At 35.1% G+C, this 13,463-nt stretch overlaps 2 protein-coding genes across 2 annotated transcripts; both read left to right on the forward strand.

Annotated features, from left to right (window-relative positions):
• The first annotated feature begins 405 nt into the window (after positions 1–405).
• LOC147517848 (uncharacterized) lies at positions 406–8,707 on the forward strand. Its single transcript, XM_086589920.1, has 9 exons — positions 406–673; positions 2,089–2,150; positions 2,901–2,955; positions 3,451–3,549; positions 3,985–4,071; positions 4,584–4,700; positions 5,309–5,401; positions 6,750–6,780; positions 8,200–8,707. The coding sequence occupies exons 1-9, from the start codon at positions 578–580 to the stop codon at positions 8,379–8,381; spliced, it is 822 nt and encodes a 273-aa protein (XP_086446046.1). The 5' UTR covers positions 406–577; the 3' UTR covers positions 8,382–8,707.
• A 1,452-nt stretch (positions 8,708–10,159) lies between these two features.
• On the forward strand, positions 10,160–12,726 carry LOC147517849 (uncharacterized). The gene is made up of 2 exons (XM_086589921.1): positions 10,160–10,754; positions 12,346–12,726. Exon 1 carries the CDS (start codon positions 10,292–10,294, stop codon positions 10,730–10,732), a length of 441 nt encoding a protein of 146 aa, XP_086446047.1. The 5' UTR covers positions 10,160–10,291; the 3' UTR covers positions 10,733–10,754; positions 12,346–12,726.
• Positions 12,727–13,463: the final 737 nt, after the last annotated feature.

The raw sequence follows: 13,463 nt of genomic DNA on the forward strand, positions 1-13,463 counted from the left end.
CTTGCCTATATAAAGAGGATGAAGAATGGCCCTTGAGTCTTTCGCCTAAACTCATTAAACTCGTCTTGAATTCCATCTAAACATAATTTTAGATCACTCGACCAATTACACAACCAAAAGAGGTAATTTCAACCACACCAAATGAATTTCGCTTTACTATACCAACACACAATAACAAAAGGGTTGACCATAAACCTTTTCCTCTACCAGTCCACTCAAACAACTCAAATTATTGATGTACCACCCATGCACTCTTATTTATAAAAAATCTGAACAAACCAGATCACAAACTATTTCCAAACTATTTATTTATTTATTAAAAATTAAAATAAAGGGCATATCTAAATTTCCAAACTATTGGGCCATATGGGCCCCCATGTAATAATTACGGGTAAGGAAGTGATTTTGGTACACAAAAAAACATTGAACTCATTTGTAGCAGAAACTCTAAAACAAAATGTTAACTTACAAGGAAAGCAAAGCAAAAAAAAAAACTGGCGAGTATTGAAAAGGAGGAATAAATAAGGTCTCGTTTGGTCATTAAAAAGAATCAATATTTGAAGTTTGCAGGCTTACAATGACAATTACGTGGGGGACAGTTTTGAGAATATTTATATTGCTTCTTGTTTTAACTGTCATTGGTATAGCTTGTTTCACTCTCCCTATTCAAGAGGTAAATTTATTTATTTGTCTTTTGTCATTTTTACAGCTTTGTTATTATAATTAGTTGTTTTGTTTGTGATTTTAGGTGATGGGTATTGAAAAGTTTTCTTCTTTATGTTTTTTTGGACTGTTTGTTAGCTGAATTTGTTAACATTTTGTTCAATTTATGCTGTTTTTTGGTTGATGGCTTGTTGGGCATTTTGAATTGTATTGACATATTTATTGGAAAGTACTGAGTTTTTAGTTTTTTTAGTTGGGAATTTAGTGAAAAGAAATTTTCAACTGAACCTTGAGCTAGATAGGTTAGGTGGAAAATTGGCTAGACATTTTCTTGATGAGATTTACTTTTGTGAAATGCTAATGTCTTCGGTGGATCTCTTTGTAACTACCTCTATTCCTGTTTACTTAAGTCCCACATTGTGCACCTTATTTGAGAGGATAGTTTTCTATTGGTAAATGAAAATGTGACACATTATAGTAACAACGTATTAGGCTTGATTTCCACCTTCACTGGGAAGGGGGATCTAACTATCCAAAAAATAAAAAATAATAAGTAGTAACAAAGAAGAATGAGACCTTCATTACAAAGATCATTTTTGAGGTTGTCAATGACTGAAGTAGGGTCATAGTTTGACAATGAGTTATTTCTCGATTGTGCAATAAGCACCACTTTAGCTGACAATAGACATTATTGAATAGAAAGGAATGCAATCCATGCAGAATAAGTGGAATTATTTTGCAAATATAGATGCATAAGAAGAATAGTGAGAGGGAGAGCAAGAAAAGAAAACCTTTATAGTTTTATGTGGGTTTGAGAGATGTCAGACTTGTGGCCTGGGTCTGGCCTTTCATTGAGGCTCCATAATGCCATTTGGGTCTTATCCCTGATTATGCCAACCAAAACAGGTTAGAATCAGTTTATAATCAACCTGTCTACAAATACAAACACAGGCTAAGTTGTTCCGATGTTCTGGCCTCTCCTCAAGGTACCCTTGTTGTGAATGTCAAAACTTGACAATGAGGCTAATTTACAGTGCTTATTTCATGCAATAGTTAATATTTAAATCTTTTGGTACCTAAATGAATGTATATTTGTATTATAAAGTCAAAGTCCAAGAGCATTGTCTTGATCTTCATGGATGGAAAGAGTTAGTTTCTTTTTCTTTTTCATTGCAACTTTAAGATGAATTTGGGTTGACTGTCGTACTTCAACAGAATATGGATTTAGTAATTTCTTCATGGAATGTCAATTTTGTTATTGCATTAGCTAGTGCGGTTTCGTCTAACATTTTTCTGTATCCATAGTAGTGATTCTCAAATTTCCATGTAACTTTCTTAAGTTTTTACAATTTGTTGAAGTTTGTAGTCATCTTTACCTCTCATTCCTCATATCCTTGTGTTTATAAATTGTACTTGTCTATGCAGACATTGCGGGATTTCTTGTATTGGATTGACAAAAACCTCGGGCGTTGGGGTCCACTTGTATTGTGAGTGTTACCAAAATATACTCTCTCTCTCTCTCTCTCTCTCTCTATATATATATATATATATATATCATTTGCATGTGCTATATAAATCCCTATGTGAATTTTCATTTCATGTTATTTTTGGTCCTTGCTATATAATCTGATTGAGCTAATGGAGAGGGACACCACATTTTCATAGTGCTGTGTTGTGCCCTTTAAGTTTTCGCTAGAGTGTGGATTATCTTGGTGTGAGTTAATTCTGATGCTCTCCTTGACCCAAGACAAATGATGAACCACACATCTGAGCGAATGCTTGAACAGTTGAGACCATACACCAGATGAGTTGATGTGGACTTCAGCCCCACATTGTTCAGCTTTTCGAGTGTGGGCCACCTAATACCCAAGGATACTTGCTTGGGTATTGGCTTTGCCGAGTCAGCTACCACTTAGTCTTTTGCATCTATGTAAACGATCTTCAAGTGCCCTTAGCAGCATACACTTTTCGTTCTTCACTTCTTTTGTTTCTGTCGCCGGTTCTTAATCCTGATATTGAATGAAAAATAACATCTGAAGATTTTTGGGGGTGTCATGCTGTTCGATGGTCCAAGTTCTTAAGTTAGTCATAAGTCATCCAAATCATCTCATTTTTCTAGGCCTTGATATATGATGAAGGAAATACTATGAACTTGTTGGAATTAGTTGCAATGTATATTCACTTATATTTATAGATTCTACCTTTTTGAATCGGTAACTAATTGCAGTTTTCTGTAGGGCTGTTGCTTACATCCCTTTGACGGTTCTGGCAGTCCCAGCCTCCATACTTACTGTAAGATTTAATCCCTTTTTCCTATCTCTTTTGGAAGATCAACTAGTCCCAAATCCTAATAAATTTGCTATAAGCTCATGTACTTTCTAAATCCCAGAAAATAAGTTTTTTCACTGTCACTTTGGATCCATTTGAGATGGTCTGTCTCTGCTAATTATTATTAGTACATCTACAAGCAGTGTACTTTATGAAAAACAAATAAACAAAAAGAAGAACGAAAGAAGAAAAAAATCCTCTACAAGCCATATGCTGATAATGGTTAGTTACATGTCTATTACTACGAGGAGAGGAATACTGCATCTTTTATTTCTTATTCAACAGATTGTGTAAGATACGAAACTTATTGTCAAATTATGCTTCTTATTGTCAAAGGAAAAGAAGAAAAAACCTTGTAGGTTAATATTTTTTGGGAGTGACTGAGTGAGAAATAGATTATGCTTCTTACATTTGTAGCTGTGAGTGCAACTTCACACATTGCGTATTGTCAAATTCCAGCTTGGAGGTGGTTATCTATATGGATTGCTCATGGGCTTCATTGCTGATTCTATCGGTGCTACCATTGGTTCAACAGCTGCGTTTCTTCTTGGTCGAACAGTAAGCTTCTGAAACCTTTGTTTCTTTTGAACATTATATCTACAACATATTGGTAGAGTGCTGTTACTTTGCACGAATGTACACAATTTTTCTGTTTGAAATGAATTTTTATTCGACATGTTCAAGTGTGTTTGGCAATTACCCAAGTATTTTTAAGCATGTTTTCTTGTAAAATACTCATTAGCTGTCAGCCTTTCATTTATTACCAGGCCAATACGCACTTATTCTGTGAATTTTGCATCTTTATGACGATATGTACTAGCATTGTGAATTATCTCTCTCTCTAGTGGAGGAGCAACTACATTATTTACTTTTTTCCCATTTTTCTGTACACTTGCAAGTCATTGGAGACGGTAGGAATTTATGTTTAAATCTTTCAGCATAGAGAGAGGTTATGCAATTTTTTATCATATGTTTTACATTTATTTGGCGCAGATAGCGAGGTCGTATGTTATATCTAAGTTGAAGGATTATCCAAAGTTTCAGGCAGTTTCCATTGCCATTCAGAGATCTGGGTTTAAGGTTTGACTAAACAGTTTCTTCCTATTAAATATACTTTATTTTTACATCAACGTGCGATTCCTTCAAGCCCCGCATCTTAGTCCTTAAGTTAACGTCAATAGGCTAATCTACCTTCATACACTTTTTATTTTCCGTGCTCAATTACTCAGTGTAGGGGGTGAATCAAGTTTAATAGAAATTTAATGAATCCTGCGACATTTTGGAACCAGCATTTTTCTTTAAGGAATCTGAAATGCAATGATTTCATACAATGTCAGGTGTCAGAACTCTTTCTAGAGCAAAAAAGGACATGTTTTCTGAGACAGAGATAGTTGAAAACTAGTTTCTAAGTTCAATTGCTTATTAACTTGAGAGATCCTTCATTTCTTTGCTTTAGCTAAATTGGAAAAGAGAAATTTCGTTTGTGAACAGCATATATAGTTTTTTCCTTAAGTAGTTTCTCTTCTCCTTAAGTTATAAATAAGTAATCTGTCTGCCATGTGGTACTGATTTCTGCGTTTTGTTGTTAACAGATTGCCTTTTTACTTCGGCTTGTTCCGCTACTCCCATTTAACATGTTGAATTACATGTTGTCTGTGACTCCTATAGGCATAACTGAGTACATACTGGCTTCCTGGCTGGGAATGATGGTAAGTAATGCTGTATAAAGAGAGACAAGCTAGCAGTTCCAAATGGAGTCCATTGTGATTTGCTGGCAATTCTCCTTTTCTAATTTTGCATTTTGTGTTTTTTCCTTGTTTTGTTTCTGGTGCTTGTATTGCAGGGCATCTCATCCCACTCTCCCTTTTGGTCTGACATATATAAAACTTTATTTCACCATAAAAAACCTCAACCTGTAGTCACTATTACTTTGTTGTACTCCAAAGTAAAAATACTAGGAGTTCTTCCACAATAGCTTGGCGCTTGTGGATGTCATGGATGTAGAGGTTTTGGCCACTAGAGAAAGCAAAGGTCTCTTAGCCATTTTGGTCTTTGGAGATACCTAAACTGCTAGCTTTATAATCATTGTAAAAACCATCAGTTTTAAGGCAGAGTAGTCTGGATGGGGATTTTCCCATCTGCTTGAAAGGATGTACCTCGAGTGTTATGCCTTGTTTGCCCTTAAATGTTTATGTGCTTCATTTTATGTGTAACCCACTGTATTACGGTGCAAAAGTTTTTTAGTATACTTTTATGTGCTTTGTTGCTTGTCGTGGTTGCTTTGAGATACCTATTGTTATTTTCTTTTTTGTTACAGCCAATTACTCTTGTATTAGTTTATGTCGGGACAACTTTGAAGGATCTTTCTGATGTGACACATGGTTGGGGTGAAATTTCGCCTACTCGATGGGTAAGCAATTCTGTATATTAATAGTATCATACCTTTTCATGGGTCCTCCTTGCATTGTCCTTTGGGTTGCGACTTTCTGACTTGACATTTACCTCTTCTTGATTGAACATATGGACTATAAGTCTATAATAGAAGCATGCGGTTTAGTTATGTCATAACTGTCATATCTAAAAGATGCCATTGTTTCTAACGATTTGCTACCTATAATTTTATATATTCATCTACTTATAAAGTGCGGTTTAATTTTTTAGAAATTAATTTATAATCTTTTTGATTTTGAATTAATTTGATTATACATGTTTATGTTATTTATGGTTTGTTTTTTATTTTAATTTTATTAGCTTGGTAATACAAAAATGATGTGACTAGTAGATAATGAGATATGGGACTAGCAGAAATCGGAACTGGGTGGATGAAAGACTCGCAGTATCTTATCTGACAAGAGAATAATAAGTTTAAACAAAATTTTATAGTTAGACTAGGTATGCTATACAGAGCAGAGTTTTGGACATTAAAAAAGAAGGGTTAACTAGTATTACACCCCCCCCCACTAGATGACAAATTAGGGTCTCCCCCCAAAATACACACAAAAAAAAAATCCTAATTGGCTCATCTAGTGGGGGGGTAATACTAGTTAACCCAAAAAAGAAACATAAACATGTAACAAATATGTGAATGTTAAGAGGGATGATTGGAGTTACCAGAAAAGATATAATTACCAACAAAAATGTGAGAAGTTAGGAATCACGCTAGGAAATCTTGAGACTTCATTCTTCTAAGCCTCAATGTACCATCTAAAGCAATCATGCACCACTTATTTAATCATAATCTGTGGTCTTGTCTTTAAGCTCCTACAAGTGAACTCAACAAAGACTGGGGAGGGAATATAAGAAGAAAATATTCTTAAATGTTATGGACATGTACAACAAAGATCCACTGACACAACAGTATGAACTAAGAATAGTGTGCTGAGAAGCTAAGAGACAAAGAGACGACCTTAACTTGAAGAGAGATTGACTTAATAGTTCACAGTTTTGACAGCCAGCTTGACCGCTATTTCGCTTGGTGTGTTGGCTTCAATTTCTTAATTCAGGAGTATTTTTATTTTTATTTTTTTCCATTTTTTTTTGTTTTAGGCTGTATTGGATTTGCAAGTATCCCCTGCTTTGTTAACAAGGAAAAAGTTATATGCTTGATATACATGATAATATGATATCACCTAAGAGGTTCAATGAATCCTTGAGCTTGCACCTGTACCCAAACTCTCTGCATGTGACATTTAATACATGTGTTTGTACTAGTACTGTTATTATGTTGTGTTCTGATGGTTGCTCCTTTGTTGATGTAGGTTATCTTTATTTCAAGTATTGTCACATCTGGTGAGCCACAACTCAACTTATGGTTATCTATTTTGATATTGTCTAAAAGTTGCATACTTGCTTCTAGTTGGTAAAAAAAGTATAGAACTTTCTTACAGTGTTGTCACTGCGATATGGTGCAAAAGTGGCAGTCTCCTTAATTTACATGGTGCAATAGTATATATATTTATATATTGAATAAAAGATCTACAAAAATATTCGTACTTCTAAAATAAAATCTGAAATTTCATATAAATGCGTGCGAGATATATAAGTCAACGATACTTGTAATTGATATGCCCCCAAAAGTCCTCAGTTTTTTTTGTTTGTGTTTTTTTTTCTTTTTGCTTTTAGAAAAAACGATTATTATTTATTATCTCTCAACCCCACACACACACACACACACACACACACAAATCTCGTTTAGCACTAGTAATACTAATTATCAACATCAACATAAAAAAATACCGGCACTTGGGGAAGTGCATAAACTTAGTTTCTTGCTAAGTTGGGATTTAGGGATTACCTTTATTGTTCAAATATATGTTTTTGTCGCTTAAAGAAAAACGAAGGGGACTATTGCCACGGCCAACGCCTTAGTCGATGAGCCATATTTGTAAGGTGAATTTCGATTTTCTAGCGCATTGCAAATTGCGCTCCATGACAACACTGCTCTTACATAAAACCTGCTCACCATTATTATGATGTAGTGGTGACAGTTCGAGAGGATTTTGAGTAAGGATAGGATAGACAATAGCAAAATCATCTGTCACCTAAAAAGGTTTACTTATTGCAATTTTTTGCACTCACTTTTTAAGAATAACTATGCAGAACAAATATAGATGTGTTTTTTTTATAGACAATACAAAACTTATTTTTGTGATCATCTTTTGGGGATTCAAGTGTAATAAACTCTAATTCTTTAGCCAACATTGATTCTGTGTCCATAAGGAAAAACTTGAAAGAGGGAACTTGTCTACACTCTACACTTCTCAAATAAGGTGGAATAAACTGGCCTACTCGGGTTTCAGTACTACTTACTGCAGTTTGCCAATTTTCATAGCAAGGAAACACTGATTCTATATAAATATGCAGTTCAATTCTCCTTTATGAATTATGAGAAAGAGAATTTTCTGAACATATTTTAGGTGATTCAAGTGAAATGAACCGAGCATTTCTATGTTTTGTATTAGTGTTTCGAGGGCTAATTTATTAATACTTGTCAACACTGAATCTACATCCATAGACACTTGTCTCTGCCTTGGAGAAAATCTTGAAACTGAACAAAGTTCTTGTGGCCTATTGTTTGTGTACCCAAAACAGCCTCATTTACCTTGCATCTGCTCTAACTGCAAAATACACTTTCAGTTCATTTAACAAGCCTTGTGATTCTATATGTGCTTAAGTTTGCTCAGGGACATATTTTTATTGTTTTTGTAGTGGTTTTGATGGTATGCGTTACCAAAGTCGCGAAGGCGTCCTTGGAGAAAGCACTGGCTGAAAGTCCAGATATAGGTGTATTAGCAGCACCACATTTACCAATTGTAGCTGACCTATCGTCAGATCTCCGCCAGCCTCTCATAATCAAGATGAATCCTCCTGAAGACACTCATGAAAAGTAAATGTCTCTTAAATGTAAATTCTTTTCTCACCCTCTGTTCTTCATCATTTATTTATATGTGCTGACCTGCATCATGAAGCACAAGGAGCCCTGTCTTTCTCGGGCAACAGGCTCCATCTATACGTGTAGTTAATAGTATGAACTGAGAACACATTGTTTTAGTACTAATGTAACTTGTAATATATATTGGTCAAATTTTACCAGTAGTGGTGTTGTAAAAATCTCATATTTTAGATGTTTTAGTGGTGTAAGTATCTCGTATGAAAACAAAACTGTATAGCTTATTTTTCACCATAGCTATAAAGCTAAATGATATGTTTTTCGGTCTGTTTATAAACTATCAACCTGTGTATGAACTTCATACTCAGAATATGAATCTGAACGATACTAATGGCTTATATGATGTTTGTATTTTTTGTTTTTTCGTATCACGGGTTTCTGTTATGGGAGGGGGACCTTTCGTATCACGGGTTTCTGTTATTATGGGAGGGGGACCTAACAACTCTCTGTGTGGGAGAGGTATATATGCTTGCCAAAGAGCTAGGAGTTCATGTCTGATTGGTGGTATGGAGTGCGGTAAGTACACAACACTCATATTTTTTTGATATTTTTGCTGAACAAGCCTTTTTCAGGTAGAGGGTCCCGGTACCATTAGCAAAAGACGAAAGAGTAGAAAACCTCCGCAATCCTAACATTAATCCAAACCAAATACTGATACATGTAAAATTTAAAAAAAAAAAATTAATTTAATCATTTTTTGATAATTTATCAATAACCCTTTCTTCCAATCTTTTCTTTCATATCTAACTTGATGGTGATCTATTTCCACTTTACATTTTCTTAAATACCCATTTCTTCACCAGCTATAAAGAAATTTTATACTCTCAGTCTCATTTCCCATATTCACTGAGGTCCATATCTTCTGCACCTAACTCCCAATGATGGTGAAAAAGGCGGAATAGGAGATTTTTGTTTGTGTCTTGCTGGAAATTCGGTAGTGGGGTTGCTGCCAGGGTTGGAAAGAGAGTGTGTTGGAGTCTGGTGGTGGGGGGTTGGAAAGAGAGTGCGTTGGAGTCTTGGAGAGTTGGAGATAGATAGATAAGGTGTTTTAGGGTTAACAAGTATTATCCCACTAGATGAGCTAATTAGGATTTCCCCCCACTGGGAAATTAGAGTCTCCCTCAAAAACACACAGTCAATAATCAATAGAGCTAATTTCTCAGCGTCTTGGACAGTGTCATGCCTTCAACTGGTTCTGAAAAATTCGCCTTAAACTGGTTCAAAAAGAAGTGCCACATGCAGTAGCAAGCACGCACCAATTCTCTAAGACCTTAACTCCTACAGAAATGGCATTTAAACCCAATGATGGAGTTTAAAGCAACAAAAATGATACATAATCAATTAGTTTGAGAAAAGTGTCTCTTTTCCATTCTTTTCACTTCTTTCCAACAAAATTTAAGCAAGATTTCCGGCATATTGATGGAGTTTGTGTCCAAAAGAAAGTTTTGACCCCCCACCAATTTCTTTTTGATAATCAGCAGTTCAGCACTAAAGCCTAAAAACATCATTTCTTGGATTAAAATAATTAAATAAAAACAAAGTGAATTTCTTATCATGTATAGTCTTCAAGAACTACATCTAGATGTGCAAATTACTCTATGCTCAATTGAACAAGACCGTTCAAATGATGGTGTGCTTCTTTCATGTCCAAAAATGATCCTGTGGCAGGACCTGAAAATAGAACGAAACTTACAAAACGCAGACCAAAGAACAGCCGGGCCCATTATTAACACCTATATCTGTCGACGCAATATAATTCTTATCTCACAATGCTAGGTGGTGGTGAGTAGTGAGTAGTGGCTAGTGAGTACACCATAAGAAGAAACTGAGAGCCCAGTAGGGAGAAAAAGAATGCTGAAATCCAGCATATTTGCCATTGGGGGTTGTTTGGATGCATGTCGCGACTGCACCCAGACCTCCGGGATTGGCACAAGAATTTGGAACCTGACTGATAGGCCGATTGAATTGCAGATAAGAGTTGGTTCGATACTGAAAAGAGGTCACACCCTTAAGCCTGGGTCATCAAAGAGGCTAGACAGCAAGAATATATACAAGGCTTACATGCCTAATAGTGGTGGGGGTGGAGGTACGAAGAGTTTGCTATACTACTATGATGAAACATGTCATCCATATATATGGATACATGAAACTATGGGTGAATTTTCAAGGATGGTGAAACAACAGTATATTAGTCTTGAGGATTTGAGAGATTGCTCTGAGATCAAAATCTTTAGAGATAATAAGAAAGGTTGTGTCATAGTCAAGAAGAAACAAAGACTCGATTTCTGTTGAATCTGCTAAATTTCAGTATCAGGTAATTTGTTTCGTAAGAGTTATAATGCTATTCATGGAAGATGTTTCAAAATCAGTTGTATTTAGCTACGTACCTTTTTTGTGTGCTGTGTTTGTGTGTATGGTTTTGGATAAAGACTGTCTTGGATGTTTGAAACTTTGGTAAAGGTCAGGGAAGCCGGAATACTTAAATGATTTAATTTACATTGGAAATCAGGTAATATGTATCGATATTTTGGATATAATCTACTTACATTTAGCTCCCTTTCCTCCATTTGCCTCGACCTGAATGTAAGTTCTGGTATTGGCAATGTATATGTTGGAAAGCCAGGGATCTTGTTCGGGCATGCATTTCTTGGAAGAACCATAACCAGCTGCGCTCTTCTATGTGAGTTAAAATCGGTTGCGTGTGACTGTGTGTTACTCATGTGTTAAGAACTTAAGATTATTATATTCCACACCCTTTCTAGTTTCTAGGTGTGCAGTGTGCCCACCGATGTCAAGACTCTAGAATGTCGAGTTCATCTAATGTGTGGAAATATAATGTCAAAGAAACCAAGGCTAGGGTGCAAGTGTGCAACTTGAGATATACAAGACTATAATTGTTAGACTTGGTGACTGCAGGAAAAAATAAAAGTGTAAATGTTAGATTGGTGAAACGAAATCTGACTCTAACTTTCCTCTTCGTTTTGTTTTATGGCTCAGTAGTTTTGATTTGTCATTACATTCCTTTTGAGTGACTTGTTAAAAAAATGTTGATGATATTGGCATATGGCCTGTTAATGATTTCATCTTGCGTTCTTTCTACAAACTTATTAACTATGAATAATCTTAACAAACTTAAATATTACTGTACTAGCCCAGATTAAAATATGCCAGCCCAAAATTCTAATCTGAAATATAATTATATTGTGCTCAAGTAGTTGAACTAAAATATTTGAACTAATTTGGTTAGGTCATCCTAAAGGAAGTTTCAATGTTAAAACTACCTATAACCACCTATGTAACAAGATTTCATATGGTCAAAGTTCTTCTCTAAACTTTAAATCTGTCAGAAAGATCTGGAAGTTGAAAGTGGAGTCTAACCTACAACTTTTCACATGGAAATTATATACGCACTATCTCCCCACTAGAGACTTTCTCCCGTCCAAAAAATTTCAAGGTGATCTCACATGTTGCTTCTGCTATAAGTGCATAAAATCTGATATGCACTTCTTCTTTGAATGTGAGTGGATTAGATGCTTATGGTATGGTTCTATGGCTGTCATTCGAATAGATTCTCAATCTTTTGTGAACTGTAGACAATGGTTTGAATTGTTTATCTCATGATATAATGATGACTGGGAGGCCAGATACTAGTAATAGAAAGATATATTGCTTTATCCTTATGCATGAAATATAGAAACATAGTAATTATGTTAAATTTGAGAATGTGCATTCTTCTCAAAAAGCTATATGGAGAGCTGCTAATAGTACTTGGTCCATTACTCCGGAGGCTTTCAAGCAAGATGGAAGCACAATAGCTGGAACTGTTGTCACTCCCATTATTACTAATATTCCTAATGGGTGGAATGTTTATTCTTATGTGCTGCTTTTGACAAACTTTCTAACAGAGGAGCTACAGGTGTTCTGTGTAGAAGTAAAGCAGGAAGTATAATACAAGCAACATTATTCACTACATTTAAGGCATGCAGTCCTTTACAGGCTGAATTTCTAGTTGTAGAATTGACATGTAAGTTGTTGAAGTTTAACTCTCCTAAAGGTGTAGTAATTCAAAGTGATAGTAGTATTGTGGTTGCTGCCATGAAGGAAGTCCTGACGTACACCAGTTGAATGGAAGTGTACGTACTCCTATCCTTAAAAGTATTAGAAATAGTATTAGCTATTTTGATTTTCCTTTGTGTTGTAACTTGTAAGTGGATAAGTAGAATCTGTAATGGGAGGCTCATTCTATTGCTAAACTAGTGAATGCCCGTGCCAGTTGGCATTCTAGATACATTGTTTTTGAACAACACTCTAAGAGACCATCTCTATGGTAGTATTGGATCGATGATATAACCATTTCCAACAGTTTTATACTTCATAATCATTTCATACGCATACTCAAGTGAGCTTAATTATTGTAATTCTATGCATTTCATTTCTCACAAACCAACTCATTATACATACCCTTATACATTCATTAATTCAATACATATCAGAATGAGAATGATGAAAATAAAGGGAGAGAGTCTTCAATTAAGAGCATCATCATTTTTTTTAAAAAAAATAAAAAAATCCAGCAGAGTCTCCTTTGTATTTTCAACATTTCAAAAACCTAAATCCTGTCATAACTTGAAAATCAAACAATACAATTCTCATAGATCAACCATACCAAAATATATAACTTCATATTTATACATAACACAAATTACTTCTAAAACTAAAAGACAACTCATTAAACATTAAAGAAGACTTTGGATAATTTTTCACCTGGGGCTAATTCTAGTAACGAAAGGAAAAAATAAAATAAAATAAAAATTCCACACCCACTGATCGAGTTCCCCATTTCTTTCATTCTCCCCTCTATGCATACTGTTCACACCATTCTGCTACCATATGGATAAATGTGCCATGGAGCAAAGACTACAATCATGTCGCTAAAAAATTATGGCAATTTAAATTGGTACCTGCAAACAAACCATATACACATGATTTTTTAGACTTGATACATTTAGCATATTGTTTACAA

This window comes from Coptis chinensis, chromosome 2 (genome assembly GCF_015680905.1).
Source record: "Coptis chinensis isolate HL-2020 chromosome 2, ASM1568090v1, whole genome shotgun sequence".
NCBI classification, from domain to species: domain Eukaryota; kingdom Viridiplantae; phylum Streptophyta; class Magnoliopsida; order Ranunculales; family Ranunculaceae; genus Coptis; species Coptis chinensis.

Excerpts from the sequence above, each read along its gene's own strand:
- LOC147517848 (XM_086589920.1), top strand. The coding sequence starts at position 578 with ATGACAATTACGTGGGGGACAGTTTTGAGAATATTTATATTGCTTCTT. Across the intron at positions 2,151-2,900 it reads CGTTGGGGTCCACTTGTATT|GGCTGTTGCTTACATCCCTT; the intron begins GTGAGTGTTACC and ends AGTTTTCTGTAG. Across the intron at positions 4,072-4,583 it reads TTCAGAGATCTGGGTTTAAG|ATTGCCTTTTTACTTCGGCT; the intron begins GTTTGACTAAAC and ends TGTTGTTAACAG.
- LOC147517849 (XM_086589921.1), top strand. The coding sequence starts at position 10,292 with ATGCTGAAATCCAGCATATTTGCCATTGGGGGTTGTTTGGATGCATGT.